Source organism: Primulina tabacum, chromosome 7, assembly GCF_025594145.1.
Source record: "Primulina tabacum isolate GXHZ01 chromosome 7, ASM2559414v2, whole genome shotgun sequence".
NCBI lineage: Eukaryota > Viridiplantae > Streptophyta > Magnoliopsida > Lamiales > Gesneriaceae > Primulina > Primulina tabacum.
This window is the reverse complement of record NC_134556.1, coordinates 26,550,488-26,572,738: the sequence shown is the minus strand read 5'-3', so window position 1 is coordinate 26,572,738 and position 22,251 is coordinate 26,550,488. Positions and strand designations below refer to the sequence as shown.

The 22,251-nt window shown below is 36.9% G+C and overlaps 1 protein-coding gene across 1 annotated transcript; it reads right to left on the bottom strand.

The window, feature by feature from the left end:
- Window positions 1-11,491: 11,491 nt before the first annotated feature.
- On the bottom strand, window positions 11,492-20,861 carry LOC142551201 (TNF receptor-associated factor homolog 1b-like). Its single transcript, XM_075660297.1, is given in 13 exon segments — window positions 11,492-13,198; window positions 13,334-13,954; window positions 14,280-14,424; window positions 15,333-15,445; window positions 15,950-16,276; window positions 16,278-16,299; window positions 16,582-16,740; window positions 17,623-17,752; window positions 17,837-17,905; window positions 17,982-18,070; window positions 18,581-18,692; window positions 19,833-20,052; window positions 20,775-20,861. Coding segments are annotated over 12 exon segments (3,420 nt in total). The 5' UTR covers window positions 20,011-20,052; window positions 20,775-20,861; the 3' UTR covers window positions 11,492-11,743.
- Between the last annotated feature and the right edge of the window lie 1,390 nt (window positions 20,862-22,251).

Below are 22,251 nucleotides of genomic sequence, written 5' to 3'. Positions count from 1 at the left end.
TCAGTACTCGTAAACTTTTGCACTGATTAAATGGTTAGAATTATTTATTTAATTTTTAAAATGATTTTTAACCATGCATGATTTACGATTCGCATTATTTTAAATTGTTACATGTTTATTGTGATGCACGTTAAAATGTTTTCTTGAGTTTCATGTTTCAGGTGAACATTCGATGCGGTATCGAGAAAAGAGAACGGTGACGATTTAGGCGATTCTTGAAATGTGTTATTTTATTTCAAGTCAAGAAAATTGTTATTTTAAGTAATTTTTTTTGGAATTTTAAGCATTTTAAAGTCTATTAATTTATAAGGTGATTTTGAGATTTTAAGCTTTTCAAATACAAATTTAAAAATTTGGAGATTTTAAATGCTTGAAAACTTTGCACATGTGTATTTTACTGAAATAAGGAGTACTAGTAAATTAGTGGGGGTTAGTATTTTAATTAGCATGTTAATTAGTTATTTGTATTTTTTTACTTAACTAATTAACTTATAATTAACTCTTTAATCTACACACACATACACGTTAATAACACACACAAATCTACACACATACCTACACGTTAGTTTTGGAGGAGAGAACCAGCAGCCGCCCCTTCCCCCTTTCGAATTTCTGAAGATTTACGTTGGTTTTTCGAGCATGAATAGTGTAGCAAGCGTTCCCCGATCATCTTCGGTAATCCACCGCATCGGTATTCGTCGTCTTCGAGCGTTTAGACGCAAAGGCATGTATATTCTTTTATTTTCGCATTGATCTTGTCGTAGGAAGTATTTTGATGCGTATTTTATGCAAAATACATGTATGTTGTGCAAAATTTTGAGCAAAAATGTTTTGAAACGATTATGGATCAAAATTTTGGATCTCAAAATCGAGTCTGCTGTCATTTCGAGTACTGTGAATTTCTGGTCAACTTTCTAGAAAATGTTTCAAAATATAAAACGTAGTAATTTTCGATATATTTGATTTGACAGTAAATGTGTGATTTTTGGACAAGAAATGAGTGAGTTATAATCATTTTCGCGTGACTGCTCAAACTATGATGTTTAAAAGATTTTTAGATCTCAAAAACCGAATCTGCTGTAATTTGGAATCCTGCAAATTTTCGGTCGTTTTCTGGAAAAACATTCGACATATAAAATTTAGTAATTTTTAATATCTTTGATTTGACAGTAAATTCGTAATTTTTAGACAAGATATGAGTGATTTGTGATCATTCTCGTGTGATTGCTCAACTATGTTTGTTTTCAACATTTTTCGCGCAAGACGGCGCTCGGGCATGAGATCTTACTGCTCGAGTGCCAGACCTTCTGGACGGGGCGCACTGAGCGGTAAGATTTTACCGCCCAAGTGCGAAGCCTTCTAGAAAGAATAAAAACAAAAAAAATTTTGTCTTGGGCAAACATGCATAATGTATTAGTATTTTCTACGTGTGAAGAAAATGTTTTATGTTTTTGAGGCATTTGAATTGTCTTGTGACCAATTATGAACAGGTTTGGAAGCCGGAGAATGTGTCCGGGGACCTCTCCACCCCGATAAAGTATAACCAGGTTTTGATCAAGATTGGAAAAGCGGTAAAGTATGACCAGGGACCAAATTATCTGGTAAAAATATGACCGGGGATCTTATGTATGTGGTAGTGGACATCCCTGCCATCCCAGTACTATGGTTTAGTCTGATCAGGCGCATTATGTATGAGTCACTTTCTTTGAAACATATCTCTACGCGAAATGATGATGACTATGCATGTTTAAGTATGTATGATACAAGTACATTTACGAAAATGTTTATAAAATGATGGCACGTCTATGCTTATGTAACTATGTTCAAAGTTAAGTTACGTATGCGCTACTTTAAAATGCAAGTGGTTTTATTATACGTTACTTGATATTACTAGTTTATACATGTTGAGTCTTTAGACTAACTAGACTTGATCGATGCAGGTGAGGACGAGTACGAGGAGACGAGAGGTGGTGTTCAGTGAGCTGGCTCAAACTGCGCAGTGGACTAACCCGAGGACCACCTTAGTTTTAAGGACTTTTATTCGTGTTGTTTCATTTACTCTGATTTTTAAGGAATTTACTTTATGATGATTTAAACAAGTACTTGTTGCAAGTTTTTTACAATTTCAAATATTTGTTCAAGCATTTTTATTATTTGGCATTTTGAATGATAATTTCTTACTTAAGAAAAAATTTTATTTTCCGCAAATTTTAAGTATATTCAAAATTATGGTACGTTACAGTTGATATCAGAGCGGTGTTCTTGTAAAGGGTTATTCCTACTGCCAATTGTGAGAAGCTCACGAAGTCACGCCTCAAGTCTGTAAGTTTTAAAGTTTTAAAATTATTTCATGTAGTAAGCATCAAAGTCATGATTTTAGCATGTAGATGTTTAAATTCAATTTACGTGCATCTTATGTTATGGATATTATGTTCTTGCATGTTTGTTTACGTGTTGGGTAAATGTTGGAACGGTATGCCTTCTAGACGTATGATTGCACGTGAAGTAGGTGAAGAGGATCGAGAGGCTCAAGATGAAGAGAGGGCCATTCTTCCTCGCCCACCGCAAGATATGCAGGCACAGATGCTTGCAAGGATGACACAATTCTTCGCTCAGTTGCGGGGAACAACGCTGGAGTAGAGACGGGGGCGAGGCCCAGGCCAGAGGCAGTGTATGAGAGGTGCAGGAGGATGGACCTAAAGGAGTTCTCGAGGATACTGACCCGATGATATCTGAGGGATGGTTTAAGTCCATCGAGGTGTTATTAACATTTATGGAGCTGCAGGATGCAGACATAGTCAGATGTGTCACCTTTCTGTTGACAGGGGACGCCAGACTGTGGTGGGAGAGCGCGTCTGTGTCAGCGAATTTGCAGACCCTTACTTGGTAGGATTTCAATGAAGTGTTCTACTCCAAGTACTTTACTGAGGAATTATGCTCTCGGCTAACCAGGGAGTTTATGATTTTGCGACAGGAAGGACAGTAGTGTAGCCGAATTTGTGGGGAAATTTGAGAGAAAGTGTCACTTTATGCCCCTAATTGTTAATGATGCCAGGGAAAAGTTGAGGCACTTCCTCGATGTATTACGGCCGATTTTGCGTCATGATGTTAGAGTTTCTGGTCCTATCCACTTATGCTATTGTCGTGTCGAGAGCTATGGCGGCAGAGCAGGACGAGAGAGACATTGAAAATGACATGGCAGGGCAAGAGGCCCTATCAGGTGCCCCAGCAGCACCATTCCCAGCAGCAGTTTAAGAGGCCTTTCTAGCAGCAGCAGGGAAAGATGCCGTTTCAAGGACTGCTGAAAGGAAAAGGTCATATTCCGCAAAAGAAGGCTCCTCGGAAGCCCGGTGAGTACCCAGCGTGCCCGAAATGCAACCATCGTCATATGGTTTATGGAGCTCAGGAAAATGCTTCAAGTGTGGGGCCAGTGATCACGTGCTGAAGGACTGCCCTCAGTGGAGGCAGCCAACTCAGGGGAGAGCGTTCTCCATGCATGCCGAGGAGGTGAACCCAGACACGACTCTACTGACTGGAAATATCTTCATAAAGAGAGTAGCCACGAAGGCCTTGTTAGATTCCGGGGCTACTCACTCTTTTATATCAGAGACGTTCGCTAATTATTTGGGCGTCAACTCCATTGGACTCGTTGTGAGCTACTCCGTGACAGTCCCATCAGGGGAGGAGTTATCAGCTACTAGCGTGGTCAGAGATATCGATATTGAACTATAGGGCCACCAATTTTACGCCGATCTGATTGTGTTGCCAATGCCAGAGTTTGATGTTATCTTGGTAATGGACTGACGGATCAAGAACAGATTTCTAATTGATTTTCTGAAAAGGTCAGTGTTGGTAAGACTGTTGAACATGGAGCAATTTCTTTTTGAGTCAGACAGGTAGAGAAATTTCCCTCGCATGATCTTTTGCATGCAGGCACGGAGACTTATACATAAGGGGTGTCAGGCATTCTTGGCCAGTATTATTTCAACACCTGACACACCCACCCCATCGCTATCTGAGTTAACAGTTGTCAGAGATTTTTCTGATTTTTCCCAGACGATGTCACAGGCCTTCCACAAGAGAGAGTGGTGTAATTCGCCATTGAACTTGTGCCACGCGCTATACCAATCTCTAAGGCACCATACCGTTTGACTCCAGCAGAGATGTTAGAGCTCAAAAGGAAAATTCAGGAGCTCCTAGAAAAAGAATTCATCCGCCCTAGTTTCTCGCCATGGGGTGCAACAGTGCTCTTCGTAAAGAGGAAAGACGGAAGCATGAGGTTGTGTATCGATTACCGAGAATTGAACAAGGTAACGATCAAGAACAAATACTCATTACCAAGGATCGAGGACTTATTCGATCAATTTCAGGGAGCTACAGTCTTCTCTAAGATATATCTATGTTTTGGGTATCATCAACTGAAGGTAAAAGATGCAGATGCTCATAAGAAAACCTTCAGAAATATATATGGGCATTACGAGTTCTTTGTGATGCCATTCCGACTGACGAATGCTCCAGAAATTTTTATAGACCTAATGAATCGAGTATTTCAGCCCTACCTAGATCAGTTCGTCATAGTATTCATTGACGATATTCTTATATACTCGAAGAGCCATGAGGAGTACAGTCCGCATTTGGGTACAATTTTGCAAGTCTTGTAGAGTCGCAAATTGTTTGCAAAATTCAGTAAGTGTGAATTCTGGTTGGAGGAAGTAACATTTTAGGGACATATCATATCTAGCAGTGGCAATGAGGTGGATCCAGCTAAAGTGACCGCAGTGAAAGGATGGGTTGAGCTGAAGAACGCCTCAGAAATCCGTAGTTTCCTAGGCTTAGCAGGCTACTACAGGAAATTTATTCAGGGGTTTTCTTCGATTGAAGTGCCACTCAGTTCATTGACGAAGAAAAATGCTAAACTTGTATGGAGTGATGATTGTCAGAAGAGCTTCGATACTTTGAAGAAAGCTCTTATCACAACGCAAGTTTTGGTCATGTCATCAGGGCAAGGAAATTTTGTGTTATACACTGATGATTCTAAGCTCGGTTTTAGGCGCAGTTTTGATGCAGCATGGTCGGGTTATAGCTTTGCCTCCAGACAGTTAAAGGTGCATGAGAAGAACTACCTTACTCATGATCTCGAATTAGCTGCCGTTGTCTTTGCGTTGAAGATATGGAGACATTATTTGTACAGCGAGAAATGCCAGATATTCATTATCACAAGAGTCTCAAGTACTTCTTCATGTAGAAAGAGCTGAATATGAGACAAAGACGATGGATGAAGTTAGTAAAAGACTACGATTGCGAAATTAGCTACCACTAAGGGAAAGCTAATGTTGTAGCAGATGCTTTGAGCAGGAAGGTAGCAGTCGTAGCGTAGCTGTCAGCCCAGAGATCTCTTCAGTCGGAGATTCAGAGGTTTGGCCTAAAAGTTTACCCTAAGGGCTAGACGCTCCGTAGAGGTCAGCCGTCAGATGAACTGTTACAGAAATGGAGACTGAAGATGAAGCCAAGGGCAGTGTACTCTACACAGTATATGATGGTATTGTGAAGTATAGAGGAAGGATGTGCGTGCCTAGTGTTGATTCGATAAGAGAGGATATTTTGACAAAGGCACATACATCTTCTATTTCATCCATCCAGGGGGTACCAAGATGTACAAGGATTTACAGATGTTGTATTGGTGGTCAGAGATGAAGCGGGACATTCCTTGATTCGTATCTGAGTGTCTTACTTGTCAACATGCAAGTGAAAGCAGCGCATCAGAGACCAGCAGGAATGCTTAAGCCACTCCCTATTCCCGAGTGGAAATGGGAGAACATCACCATGGATTTCGTGGTTGGTTTGCCGATGTCAGTCAGGGGATCTAATGGCATTTGGGTTAAAGTGGATCGACTTACTAAATCGGAACACTTCTTACCGGTGAAGACAACATTTTCCATGACTCATTATGCAGAGCTCTATATTCGGGAGATAGTCAGATTGCACGGGATCCCAGTTTCTATTGTGTCTGACAGGGACCCGAGATTCACGTCTTCCTTCTGGAAGAGTTTACATGAAGCTATGGGGATGAAGTTGCTATTCAGTACGGCATTCCACCTTCAGACAGATGGCCAGTCTGAGCGAGTGATTCAGATTTTGGAAGATTTGTTGCGAGCTTGTGTGATCGATTTTCATGGGAATTGAGAATCGAAGCTACATCTAGTAAAGTTTACCTACAAAAGTTTTCAATCATCTACAGGTATGGCTCCCTACGAAGCACTGTATGGTAGGAAGTGCAGATCGCCGATTCATTGGGATGAAGTTGGTGAGAGATCAGAACTTTGCCCAAAGATTGTTCAACAGACTGCAGACGTGGTGCTCAAGATCGAGATAGGATGAAGACCGCCCAGAGTCGCCAAAAGTGTTATGCTGATAAGAGAGTGAGAGATCTCGAATTTTCCGTAGGAGATCACGTATTCGTAAAGATAACACCTATAAAGGGTGTTATGAGTTTTGGGAAAAAAAGGCAAGATGAGTCCAAGATTCATTGGACCGTTCGAAATTCTTGACAGAGTTGGGACATTGCTTATCGTGTAGCTCTACCGTCGAATCTGGCCGGAGTACACAATGTGTTCCACGTCTCGATGCTGAGGAAGTATATGAAAAATCTTTCGCACGTTTTGAGTTTTGAGCCGTTGCAGCTTGCTCCAAATCTGTCATATGAGGAAAGGTCGGTCCGAATTCTAGACAAACAGGAGCGGAGACTCCGGAACAAAGTGACCAAGTTGGTCAAAGTTCAGTGGCTGAATCAATCAGTGGAGGAGGTCACTTGGGAGGCCGAAGCAGATATGAGAAGTCACTACCCGGAGTTGTTTGGAAAGATTTAATTTCGAGGACGAAATTTATTTTAAGTGGAAGAGGAATTGTAGAGCCCAAAATCAGTACACGTAAATCTTTGCATTTATTAAATGGTTAAATTATTTATTTAATTTTTAAAATGATTTTTAACCATTCATGATTTACGATTCACATTATTTTAAATTGTTACATGTTTATTGTGATGTACGTTAAAATGTTTTCTTGAGTTTTATGTTTCAGATGAATATTCAATACGAGATCAGGAAAAGAGACCGGTGACGATTTAGGCGATTCTTGAAATGTGGTATTTTATTTCAAGTCAAGAAAATTGTTATTTTAAGTGCTTTTTTTGGAATTTTAAGCATTTAAAGTCTAATTTAATTTATAAGTTGATTTTGAGATTTTAAGCTTTTTTCAAATACCAATTTGAAAATTTGGAGATTTTAAGCCTTGAAAACTTGGCACATGTGTATTTTAGGGTGCTAGTAAATTATTGAGGGTTAGTATTTTAATTAGCAAGTTAATAATTTATTATTATTATTTATTTAACTAATTAACCCCTAATTAACTCGCTAATCTACACATACACACTTACATGTTAATAACACACACAAATCTGCACACACACCTACACGTTAGTTTTGGAGGATAGAACTAGGGTTCTTCATACAAATCAGCAGCTGCCCCTTCCCCCTTGCAAATTTCTGAAGATTTAAATTGGTATTTCGAGCAAGAATCGTGTAGCAACCATTCCCCGGTCATATCTCGTAATCCACCGCGTCGGTTTTCGTCGTCTTCGAGCATTTAGACGCAAAGGCATGTATATTCTTTTCTTTTTACATCAATCTTGTCGTAGTAAGTATTTTGATGCATACCGTATGCAAAATCCATGTATGTTATGCAAAAGTTAGAGCAAAAATGTTTTGAAACGATTTTGGATCTAAATTTTGGATCTCAAAAGCGTGTCTGCTGTCATTTTGAATACTGTGAATTTTCAGTCGACTTTCTGGAAAAACTTTAACATATAAAACGCATTACTTTTTGATATCTTCGATTTGACAGTAAATTCGTGATTTTTGGACTAGAAATGAGTGAGTTATGATCATTTTCGTGTGAATGCTCAAACTGTGATGTTTAAACGATTTTTAGATCTCAAAAACCGAATCTGCTGTCATTTCGAATCTTGCAAATTTTCGGTCATTTTCTGGAAAAACTTTCAACATATAAAACGTTGTACTCTTCGATATCTTCGATTTGACGGTAAATTCGTAATTTTTGGACAAGAGATGAGTGAGTTATGATCATTCTCGCGTGACTTCTCAACTGTGTTGGTTTTCAAAATTTTTCACTCAGGGCGGCGCTCAGGGCGCGAGATCTTACTGCTCGAGTGCCAGACCTTCTGGATGGGGCGCGCTCTCGGACGATAAGATTTTACCACCCGAGCGTCAAGCATTCTGGATAAAAAACAAAAATTTTTTTTATTATTTTCTTGGGCAAGCATGGATAATGTATTAGTATGTTCGACGTGCAAAGAAAATGTTTTATGTTTTTGAGGTATGCGAATTGTCTTGTGACCAATTATGAACGGGTTTGGAAGCCAGAAAACGTGTCCGGGGATCTCTCCACCCCGGTAAAGAATGACCGGGTTTTGATCAGGATTGGAAAGTGGTAAAGTATGACCAGAGACCAATCCACATAGTAAAGTATGACCGAGGATCTTATGTATGTGGTAGTGGACATCCCTACCAGTCCAGTACTGTGGTTTAGTCTGATCAGGAGCATTATGTATGGGCCACTTGCTTTGAAACATATCTCTATGCAAAATGATGATGACTATGCAAGTTTAAGTATGTATGATGCAAGTACGTTTACGAAAATGTTTATGAAATGATGGCACGTCTATGTTTATGTAAGTACGTTTATGTACATATGTTCAAAGTTAAGTTATGTATATGCTACTTTAAAATGCATGTGGTTTTATTATACGTTACTTTCTATTCTCAGTTTATACATGTTGAGTCTTTAGACTTACTAGACTTGATCGATACAGGTGAGGATGAGTATGAGGAGACGAGAGGTGGTGATCAGTGAGCTGGCTCGAACTGCGCAGTGGACTAATCCGAGGACCGCCTTAGTTTTAAGGATTTTTATGCATGTTGTTTCATTTACTCTGATTTTTAAGTAATTTACTTTATGATGTTTTAAATAAGTTCTTGTTGCAAGTTGTTTACAATTTCAACTATTTGTTCAAGCATTTTTATTATGTGGCATTTTGAATGATAATTTCTTACTTAAGAAAAAATTTTATTTTCCACAAATTTTAAGTATGTTTAAAAGTAGGATACGCTACATCTGATATTTTTGAATTTTAAACATCAAAATCAGTTTTAATGTTCTTTCAATAAATGTCCGCTCTAATACCTCTTGTTAAGATCTGTTAGGGGGTATATCGTTGAGCTACAATAGCTCGGTGCTTTAGATATTGAATACCGATGAATTAAATCGAGTTTGGTTTTGAAACCAAGCGGAAGACACTTGAAATATGATTTGAATGGTGCAAAAAAGAAAATTTAGGAGCGTGCCTTTGCGTTTTGGACGCTCGAATGTTCAATCATTGGCCCGGGTTGCGAAGATGAGCGAACAGGAAGCGACTAGCCTTCGATTTTTGTCTTGGAATTTTTGAAAATTTGAGTGTGCTTGTGTGTGCAAGTTGGCTGCTACTAGGATTCTTAGAACCCTAGTTTTGGCTTTATATGATCCGAGAATTAGGGTTTTAGTAGTTAAGGTTTTTAGGTTTTAGGTTTAAGAGTAATTAGGCATATTAATTCTAGGTGAATTAGATCCATTAAGCTCCATTTAATTATAAAATAAAAGTTTATTAAAGAATAAGGCTCGATCAGTGAAATAATTTGGACTCCGTCATTTTTAGAAAATGTTAATCATATTTAATCATATTATCGAGCCTTAAAAATATTTGTCGAAAATTCTTTTGATCTTGGTCGTCTCCGGTCTTCTTTATCCGACATAATATCGAATATCCGGATAAAATCCTTAACTTCATAAACTCATATCAAATCAGGCAATTAAACATTTAATCATATAAATATATCATTTAAGTATTTAAAATCAATTAAATAAAATAAATAAGCAAATAAATAATTTTCATGCATGTGATTTACATGGACTGATTTTCGGGTGCTACATTAACTATATTAAAAAATACCAGCAATTTTTTTAAAAAAAATTGTTGGCCCCAAAACTTTGAGGCCGGCTTAAAAAAATTGTTGGCCCCAAAACTTTGAGGCCGGCCTCAATTTTTATATTCACAAGTCCGGACCTACTATGAATGAAAGAACCAATTTTACAGATATTTAAAGTCGTTTAATTTGTATTCCAACTTTTTGCACTCAAATCATGTTTATATTACCGTATTTGAGATACATTATGTTATACAATATTTGGTAGCCACTAGAAAAAAACTACAAATTAAAAAAAATAAAAATAACAGACTGAAACTGAAATTTGATAATATAGATTATCATAATCGTAAAATTACAAATTTTGTATAATAAATTTTTCATTTTACGATTTTGATAATCTATGTTTTCAAATTTCAGTTTCAGTCTGTTAATTTTAATTTTTTAAATTTTTTTTCCATATAATATTTATATGGCAACAACATGACACTAACATGAAATTGTCATATACAATTTCATATCTGCATTTCAGTGAGAAAATAACAAAAATTATAAAAGTTTAAATCACATTATTAAAATTAAAATTTGTCAATATAGAATATTAGAGTTGTAATGAACCAAATATATAAAACCAAAATTGTGATTTTTCCTATTTTATACATAGCTCATCCTTGGTTCCAGAAAAATTTAATAGAGTTCAATCATAAATTCAAACCAGATAAATTGAATTGTAAGCCGAGTTGAACTCGTCTTAAATAAGGGGGAACTGCAATTTAGATATGTATATTTGTCAAATTTCACTATCAGTTTTGTAGCTTTTCATTTTTTTATAATTTCAGTCATTTGTCATTGAGAAGCGCTGAAATGACACAGTTCATGTTAACGTTACGTTGAGTGTCATATCAACACCAAGTCTGAAAATTATTAAAATTATAAAAATTAACAAATATAATATACTAAAACTAAATTTCAACAACATAGAATTCTAAAGTCGCAAATAAACAATATACATGATAAAGAAGCACATTCCATAAAATAATTCATTTTACTTTTGAGCTTAAGTTTAATTTTAAATATAATTCATTGGATTGAAAGGCACTATCATAACTTGCACAAAAATAATTTGATTAAAACATAGAGACAAAATATTTTTGACCCTAAAGTTGATTTCTTTAGCGGATTATATAACTACACATGGAGTCTTTCACCCTATCAGCTCTCACCATTTAATCAAGTCTCGAGTATATAATGACTTTCGTTTATGGGATGAACATATTCACCCCATGTAGAAACAAAAAAGTCGATGGAGTAAAATAATATATCACATACAAGTGATTTATTTACGTTAAAAATGGAACCAAAGAAGACAATTGTGCAAGCAAGAAATGCACAATTCACTCCATTTCGTATTGCTTTTCTGCATGTATTACCATCAGCTATAAGTAACACAAATATGATTAGAAGCTCAAATAAATATTCTGATAAAGCTAAAAATTCAAGTTCATATGTCCAGCTCGAAAGCCACTAAGCCCAACATTTTAGAAAACTAAAAAAATGGAACAACGAAAGCAGAATCATTCTTTACAAAGTGTTTCTCTCTCACCAAAAGTAAGTGTCGACCCAAATCTAAGACCATTGGTTTCCATCAGATAAACTTGTTTCATTGGCAGTAGACCCTCTTCTTCCGTCGGAAACCCACGTAAATAACTTCAGAGCCCATTTGATGGCCGGAATACTGTGTACCCATTGACATCAACTTTGTTGTAAGAATAATCAAGTATATGACAGGGGTAGCTACTGTTATCTGCATTCCTGATGCTCAAATAGGGCAAATCAGAACCAGCCATCGGCCACTGATTAGGTATCAAACCATCAATCTGACCATTTATGTGTTGCTGTTGACCGGACTGGGGAATCATATCCCTAGCTGAATCATAAGGGCTTCCAGAAAATGAACAGTATCCCCTTTGAAATTCAGTGTCAAGATGATTTTGGGTTCTTTCAGGCTGACTCGAGCCCGATGTTTGGCTCAGGCTACCACCAGACATGCTGGGGCAACCCGGCAAGCTGAATTGCCGGTTTATATTGTGGGGCCCGCAGTTGAAAGTTGAATGGCCAGAGTTTGATTGGGTTGCCATCCCGATTCCCTGTTCATCTTCGAGCAAGTCATTGATAATGTCTATGTGTGGAAATTCATCCACCAATCCACAGCTTTGACGACCGGATGTGCTGGCTGGAGGTTCGGATGAGGAGTGATCTTTAGACCTGTTGAGCATTGGATTGTATGAATCATAGCTCTGCATGTCATTAAGCAGCGAGGGACGATCAGAAATTAAGTTCCTTCTGTTATCCTTTTGATAAGTTTCCATCCATACGGAGCTATTTGGCAACATATCATTGTGATTCGGCATTCCATATGGTAAGCTAGGTCTGAGTGAATTTGAATCCATCCTCTCAGAGTTGTGTGGTAAAAAGAATGGTGCTGATACTAGGGCCGGTGCTTGTGAGTATGAATGTGACGCATTTACCACTGGACTTGCTGAATGACCTTGGCTATAGGAGGGAAATTTTGCAGGAACATGGCTCCCCAGAATTGCATTTCGATAGGACTGTGGAACATAACTCTGGCTTGAAGATGCTGTAGCTTCGGGACCAAGCTGACCAGTTAAGCTAACTGAACGCGCCAACATTGGAGCCGTTTGGACGACAGAAACCTTGGAAACAGCAGGTCTAGGGGCAGGTAATATGGGAGCGCTCAATGGCCTTGACACGATAGGCATTTGAGGCATAGAGAGCCTTTCAGCTGTGACTCGCACAGGTTGTGCAGGAGGTTTTTCACTAAAAACGGGTACTTGATGTCCAGATGGATTTTCTACAAGCTTTGGAGTTGCAAATTTCTGAGATTCACGTTTTAAAGTGGCAGCAATTTCAACTGAATTTGACAAGCCTGTTGATCTGTCAGATTGTTTAGGACTGTCCAAAGACAGCTTGTTGCCAACGATTGTGGCGCTCGCACCTTTTATCTTAGACTCCAACTTCAAAGGAGCAATAGATGGAGTGCTTCTGGAAGGGCTCTGGGGTGGCGACATCACAGATGCTGTACGATCCCCAGATACTTTCATATCACGCATGTTTTTGACACAGGGGTTTCCATGCACTTCCTCCTAGTAAACAAACGTAAACAAGGTTAGCAAGGACTGAAGAGTTAAAGACAGAGAAGCCGTACAAAAAAGTTTTTGTTGGGTTCTCGTTTTTTTTATCGGATAAAATATCGTAAGGATGAAACAATGAAAAAAAACCTTCGCAGTATGCCGCTCAGTTAAGATAGCACTGTCCTGCAAAGCGTCAACAGCAGCTCTAGAAGAAGATTCCATGGTCTTAAAATTTTGTGAAGCACCATTTATATCGGTTGCTGTTTCAGTTAGTTGTCCTAGTTCTTCATTAACACAAACACTTGCCTCAGAAGTCACTTTGCGTTGTGCGTTCCTGCCATTGCGAGGCAAACTTGTCATAACAGAAGGAACTGAGTCAATGGAGCACGTTGATGAGCTATCATCCACAATAGATAGACTCGTAACTTCAGTTCCATTTTGCACACTTGAAAGCCCAGTAATAATGCTACTACTTGGTACTCTGGGAGGATGCACTTCAGAAATGTCAACAATGCAATTAACAGGACTCAAATCTCTGTCTTCGGAATCTGGTGGAAGCGATTCAGGAACACCATCGGCAGAGTCAGACAGGTCTGACACATCTTCCACTGCATCACCTTTTTCAAGTATCACTTCTGATCCGTTGTTTAATAATCCTTTTCTTGCAATGTTGGTAATATCTTGATCAGTTTTGTCTAGCACGTTCACATCAGGCTTCTCATCCCTTCCCTTGTCTTTTCCTTTGCGGTTATTTCGTTTCTGCTTGCCCTGAAAATAAAATTTCTCAAGATTTCATTCTGTTCCGAAAAACTCAATAATACTTTCCCCGTTGTCTACCGATGGCATCAAGGAAAAAACAAAACCAGGAGGCTTTACTTTTGTCTTATCAATCCACCAAAAGTAAAATTGTAAGAAATCAGTAAATGTGAGGGAACAGTGTCAATCCAATTCTTCCCAAAATGCATCACACACTAGCCGTGGGAAAAGAATATTCAACTCATTTAAGTGAAAAACTTGACTTTCGAAAAAAGAATTGCTTATATATACAAAGATAGTTGTTAGCGCCGCAGGGTACGTTGTGCTTTCAACATACCTGCTTTTTTTTAGACTTCTCCTTGTCCCCTGTTCCCCGTTTCATTTTCTGCTCGACATCAGCAAGCCAGGCTGCCTCCTCTTCACGAATGAGTTCCTCTTGCCTCTTTAAAGAAACAGCCTCCTGGTATGCAACTTCAATTTTACTGCAGCGACAACAGAAAATAGTTAGGAAATTGGCAGAACCTACCACTACTAATCCAACAAAAATATTACAGCGGCAGTCGGAGCTTGGGTTAACATACTCCATCATGTCACTCAAGCAAGCAAAAGTAACGATGAATGATCATTGGGCTCCTCGAACTTGAATCACACGTACATACTCTTCTTGATCTTTTTAAAGTTATTTAAACGACAATTATCTGACATATTTCGAAAAATATTAGTCTTAATAACTTATATAGAAACTGGCTTCCAACTTTTCAAAAAATTCTAAGCTTCTTGAGCTAGAACTTCTATGCATGGGAGTCGATACTCTATTAGAATAGTAAACTATATGATCAAGCTTGGTAAGTGCCAGATCAAACCACACCACTGCTTGAGTTCGGTTCAGCTTGTGTGAAGTCCTACCGTTGCAGCATGAAGTAAAAGTCTTTGATCCTTCATCAAGGTTAAACCTCTACATTCAGACGCATCAGAAATCAGAATAATTTTTCTTTACATTTTCTCTCCAAACACAGAGAATTAAGTACTTTTAAGTCAATACGAGGGGAAACAACAATCAATACCCAGAACAACATTCATGGATCTTAAGACAATTATTCACAAGTAAATAGGTCATTCAAAACCATAAAGATTGAAACAATCAAATAATGACATCTCGTAGAAACATGATGGATAAAAAAAGAGTACTCCAAAAAAAATAACCATAATTCTTTCACATTTTCTTTCGGCACCATCCTACAACTAGTGTGGGAACTTTAGGCAGCTAATTGCAGTACAGAACAAAGACCAATAGAAATAATATAAAGCCGACAATTAATAATTAGACAGTTGAAGGCCCAAGTGTGGCAATACCAAAATGACCTAAAATGGACAATCAGAAAGGAAATACCTGAAAATGTGAGCAAGGATAAATATCTGTATGGTCCGACGACCCAATTCCGTAAGCCGCCTCTCATCACGTTCAATAGAATCCTTGTTGAACTCCTCTCCAGCAGTCCCATCCTAAACAAAAAACCTAGAATCAGAATACGCTCATTTAACAAGAGATTATAGCTAAACTCGGTCTGATTCAATGCAGACACTTTGTGGGAGTGTAAAATAAAGATTAAACCCAGAAAAGACGAGCATGGCGAAGAAATTATTTCTAAATCATGCCTACCACATTCAATAACATTCTAGAAAAAGTCACAGTTCTTGTTTCGATTAGAGTCACTAGGCTTTATAAAATCAGTAAGTGTATTTAGTTATTTACCAAAGGAGATGGTCCACTGCATCCTTAAGTAGAAATTTACAATTTCTGTTTGAGAAAATCAATTTTAAAATTGAAAAACAAATAAAAGTACAATTTTTGAACTATCAATTAAAGCAGTCGATTTCCATGAGAATTTGCAACCAACACCTCCACTAGCACATGGTTGTCACTAATTCGTAAAGCCTGCTAAAAACAAAGCTCGATGGTGCTCAATAGGCAAAGTAAAGATAGTTTCATATCCTCGTGCTACTCACCTTTGTACGATTTTGAGGACCCTTGTCGTCCTTTGGAGGCAAAGGTTCCATGGCAGCCCTCTCAACTAGCAGCAACACATCATCCACCAGCATAAGTGTTTCTTTCTCAATGCAAATAACATGTACTGCTAATTCTTCTGTTCCTGAAACATTTCCCTTGCTTTTCTTGCCCTTAGTTTGCCCTTCAAGAGCTTTCAATCCACTATACAATGAATCCATGACCAGGGTAGATGTGACTTCTTTTTCTATGAAGAAATGCTTCACAAGTACTTTTAGTATTGAGTCTGTTTTTTCTCGAGACATGCGCCTCCTGGAACTTTGGTCCATAGCCCAACCAGAAAGCACGGAAGCTGAAATTTATTGCAAGTTGCAAATACTTTACTGTGCCATTAGGTACATCAATTCGAAACTAACTTTCAACAATTTAGCCAGCACTCACTTGGAATAAACAAGACAATAAGAGTACAAAATATATGACATAATTTTTGCCTATATGTATCTTTAAAGAGTAACCGTAGTTGGACAAAATTTTATCTAACTAGTTCGATTGGCTTCCAATCATGTCTCAATGCAAAAAGCAGTCAATCATTGTATAAGCAGGAAAGAGGCAATGAAAAAAAGGCACAAATTACCTTGTCCATCTAGATTTATCCTCTATTAGCTTTTCCAGCTTGCCCCGATGTTCTTCTACAAAACGGCGGCAAATTTGTTCTACATTTGTCAAATATACTCGGACAAGTTCCCTCCTATATTGACAATCAAGGCAACGAAATGGACGATCAGCTCTTTCCCTGCACATCAGAAATTCAGCTTTAAATTCTGAAAAGGGATCTTACTAACCGAAGCACAAAAAATAAATAAATACAGCACCCAATATTGGTCAACCCCGGTACATAGATAAAAGCACATTTCCAGTAGATCTTACAAATGAGTGTTCAATTTGACTATGATGAATGGAAAAAAAAAATGCTAAGTTAGCGGTTTTTATTTATATCTTCTTCGTATCTTTTCTTCGATATGTGAAGACATATCCTCCGGGACATCCAACTAACTCCTAAAATCAAGCAGCAGGAAGAATCTATCAAGTTCTCTAACAAGCTCAATCAGATGCAAGTATGCATAAAAATGAAAAAACATTGTACATAGAATAACATAATAATCACAGGAAGAATGTGTCCTGAAACTGAGAGCAATCATCAGTTTTTAGGTTCCCTTTAGTGGCCAACTGTCAGTTAAATATTCGAATTTATAATTTAAATCCTCGTCGATTTTTGTGCTTAACCAGTACACTATAGATTTGATATCAAGTTCTCTAAGAAGCTCAATCAGATGCAAATATATGTGAAATGAAAAAATTGTACACAGAATAAAATAATAATCACAGGAAGAATGTGTGCTGAAACTGAGAGCAAACATCAGTTTCTAGGTTCCCTTCAGTGGCCAATTGGCAATTAAATATTCGAATTTATATTTTTGTGCTTAACCAGCACACCATAGATTTGATTTTCAAACCACAGGTAAACATGTTCCACTGAATTACAAGTGGGCCTAATTATAAAGGTAATAGAAAATAACACATGTAACACTATTCATACTTCTTTAATGGTCCATAAGCCACTTATCAGCCTCAACCAACCATAAAAATATTGAAAGAAAAATTATCATAAGAGTACCTTATTACTTGGACTTGAGCTTTAATTATCAAAGTGTCAGCATCAATAAATCCATCCATCACTTTTGATAGCTCCATAAATTTTTTCCACCCCCAGTCATGTTCCTTCTTCAAGAAACGATGTAACGTATCTACAAGTTATTCAAAACACCTTAAGGTCGGTCTGACAAGGATTGGAATATTAAATACAAAAAGAAAAGGAAAAGCAAAACCACCTGAATATTTGGATTTTTTTGGATCTTTATTCACCACAGCAATAGTGAATTGTGCAAAATGACTCCATCCTATCCATATGGAAGCAACACATGATAAAAACTTCAAACAACACATTTAGTAGACAAAAACAATCATACACCATACCAGGCAGAAGCTTGTCATGATTGGCCACACAAAGAAACAAAGAGAGATGGTTGCAAACATCACAGCCTTGAGGGTAAATTAAAATGTACCTGTCAATCAAGGTTAAACCATATTAACCTTCACTTCCACTATTTCACAAAAGTTCTATATCACAACACAAAATATCAAAAACTAAGACATTGTGATGGCACACATGAAGAAAAATTTTATGTTGTGAAGGTGAATGTTGAAATGAACGAGCATCCACTAACAAAAAAATGATTAAAAAAATAATTGAAATATATCCATTCATTTGGTACTACAAGAAGCACTACAAATGGTAGAAGACTGAGCCAGTACTCATTCCTGCAGATCCTCTAAGGAGAACTTTATAGAAAGTTGTAAAATGCATGGAAAAATACTTAGAAGTAAGAATATAACATAAATCAGAAATAATCATCAAGCCTGTCAAAAAGATGGTTATTCTTAATTTTGGATGTAAAAAAGAATAAAAACAATACCGTATGTCATTATTAAAATATGTAAAGACATTTGGAATAAGTAATGACTGGAAATCATTACGCAAAGCAAGGTAACACAGATTTGACTTTAGAACCTACCATTTGTATCCGCCAACCTCAAATGCATTGCTCCGAAGTTCTCTTTTGGTTATTTGTGAAAACTTATCAATCTTCCAGGTATACTTTCCATACAACTCAGAAGGTTTTGGTCCTGCAGCATAGGAAGAGGCACAAATGAACAATGATGACAACAGAGATGTTGTATGATGGTACACGATGGATAAACCATGTATATTGAATGCTATGTGATGAACAGGTAACTTTAAACTGCAGAAAATAAACAAGTTATATTCAATACTCCTTTTCCAAATACTATGTCAGGTACTTAATAGCTTTAAATTAAAAAATAACGATAAGAACCACAGGAGTCAGGACAATGAAAAGGATTTCACAAGAGCATATAAATAGAATAAAAACATAAAAATGCCAACTTCAGCAAGGTATGCAAAGTTAAAAAACAGAAATTAATATGTGCAAACCTAGAGGTATGCACTCTCAATTTTTATTTACACCACAATCATCTTTTCCTATCTTTATTCAATGTTTCTTTCCATATTCTCTAACCTCCTTCAGCTCTCCTTCAGCTCATTGCACTTTACTACCTACATCCACACATGACAGCATTTAACTTCTAAATCTCAGGAAGGCAAAAATCCACCACATCCTCATACAGAAAAAAGATAAGCAGATTATAACATGACTATCAAAGCATGTGCATAGGAACTCAGAAGGGTCATGACCAGAAGAAATGTTATCCCAGAAGGGTCATGACCAGCAGAAATGTTATCCCAGATGACAAGCACCGTGTCACAGTTCCTTGGTCACTTTCACCAATTTATGATGCCAGCTGCCAGCCTTGCAAGATATCCTACTGCTCAAGTTGGTTTCATCAAATATAAAATGAATCGGAAACTTGAAAAAGTATCCTCATACTTCACAACGAGCTTGATTGGCAAGACAACTATGAAAGTCATGGAGTTGAAGGAAAAGGTATTCATTGAGAACATTATCACCGTCTATAACTCCTTACATAAAATGCGACCACAATCTTTCAGATATTTTGTCATTGTAACTTTCAATGTTCTTTCCTTTTTGTTTTTCTCTTTCCTTTAACTTAGAACTGATGTTTTAAAGGATCAAGCATAATAAATTCATAACTGTCCTACAAATGTCAAGCATCGTACTCAGTCATCGACTGTTATAGCAACTCAATACGAAACGTAACTGCCAAGAACAAGAGATAAGTGATTATTTCCCCTGCCACGTAATTTAAGAGGAAAAAGCAGCACACCTCCATCATCATCGTCACTATCCCAGTAAGGGGGTGAAGTAGATGGAGTCCCATTTTCAATTTGCTCTGAAGACCTCCATTCAACCAACGCTTCCCCTGATGGACATAACTGCTGACCATTTGGAACCTCATCCACCGATCTTCCTTCTACTGGTTCCTCAGATGCAACACTAGCCATTTCTCCCAATCCTAGACTCTCACCACGCTTACCCTTCTCCACCTTGATTCAACACAAAGTAAACGTCAAAAAAATGCAAAACTACACGCAAGAAAGTGAAGCAATTGAAGCCCAACAAACAGGTATCAGTACTAGATGGTAAAAAAATAGTCAACTTCATTTGACAAAACTTGAAATGTTCGCAAGGTGGATTGTGTCTAACGTAAAAGGATGCACATTTTGCTGCCAAATAACATTAGAACCATTCAATTGTTCTGCAGATTGCACCGCTTAACCAACAGAAGGAGACAAATTGCGATCGCAGTAGACAAAAAGACCCAAACTCCATTCTTAGTTCTTAACCTCGAGAAACCCACATCAGACAATAGAGAATTTCACAAAACCCCGGTTCAGAATCCCTATATCGATTAAAAAAATAAAACAAAAAATAAACCCAACTCCCATTTATCATAATTAACAACCAACAATAGAACACCTAAACTTTCTCGACGTGATCAAGAAATCCCAGTAATCCCTCAACTCCAAACTGTAAACCCAATCAGTAACAAAACCCCATCAGAACACCAATTAGGCAAAATCCCAAAACAGTCCCATTGAAACATGCAAGCCCTACGACAACAAACAGGAACATGAATTCGAAATCGAATAAATAAACCAACGAAAATCAATTGAATAAAAACAGCCGATCTTCTCAGATCGAGAAACAGACAACAAACGGACCGGACGTCAAGTAAAAAGAACGAGGCTTTATGCGTTAGTTTTACCAATTATAGATATCAGATAAAGATAAAATTGAGGAGTTGCACAGGGAGAGCAGCAAAAGACGAGAGGGGAAGATTTAATTAATTAACCCCTCCATGAGACTCCTGATTTGAAATATAACATCCTCATTTTAATATATATATTTTTACTATTTTACCATTTTAAAACAACTTTTCTTTAACCAATATATCTTCAATTCATCTAAATCATAAATTGTCAACAAATATCATTTTCGTAGAAACAAAATTTCCAACTTTCTCTAACACTGCAGCCTTCCCAACCATTCACCAATAACACAACGTTGTAGACTAATATGTACATTTTCTTCTTTACAGTCTACAGACGTGAGGTCTGTTTCTTTCTTTTTTCAATGAAGAACTAATTATTAATTTATTTAATTACTTTGAAAAATATACACAATACAAAAGATGTCTTGTCTTGAGTTATGCATTCAATATTTTCTTAGTGTGGACCATGCATTTAAAATAAAAGGACAATGTCAATACTTACTGCATCATAATATTTAGAATTTATCAGTAAACAATAATATATATCAAAACTTATCGTCCCCAAGTTTGAGACTAAGTTTCGAGTTTGAGACTAATTTATAATAAATCTCTTCTCCAACTCAAAAAAATATTACCAAAATCCTAAAAATAACCAGCAACATCCAAAAGTAAAAATATTGTCTTTGTTATGACTTTACGAACTTTAACATAATTACCAAAACGAGTCTAACCCTGTATGCATGTGTTAAGAAGTATTTATTTAAAGGGAATTATATTGATTTCAATTATTTACTTTAATTTGTCTCTTGCATCCAAATTCCTAAATCCATGCATTATCATTTATAAATGTTTAATCTCCTTTTTTAAAACTTATGTGTTTCCTCTTCAATTGATTAATGAATAAAAGAAATGGCGGGAAAAATAGATTGCCAAAAACAATACATAGTAGAGACATAAAAGCGAGGCGTCGATGCTGCGGAAACAAGAAGTAGAAGAAAAAATGAACATGATTTAGAGTAGCACTTATAGAGAAAGATTTTGATAACAAACTTTTTTTTGAATACAGAGGAGAATGATTAAATATTGTAGGAAGATATGAAAGCACGATTAATGGAGTGGGGTGGGAAGGAGAAAAAATTAAGATTTTGGGTTAGGTTAGTTGGGCTTTAGAAGGCCAGGGCAAATTTGGAAAAATTAGGATTAGATTTCTAATTGAAGGTTAATTATCAAAGATAAGGTAAAGAAGGTCAAAAACCAAAAGAAAATGAGGTTAGTGTTTTTTATTTTTTCGGTCAGAGTTTTGAGAAGGATCGATCCCTCTGTTCTCTCTAGCAAAAGATGAAATCTTCCTTTGCGAAATAATATAATTTATAATTTTAAATTCGATTCAAAAATATTTAAAATACAAACTTGGTTATCAATTACACATTTTATTCGTAATTGATGTGATCCGCGTAAATCGGGTGAGTTG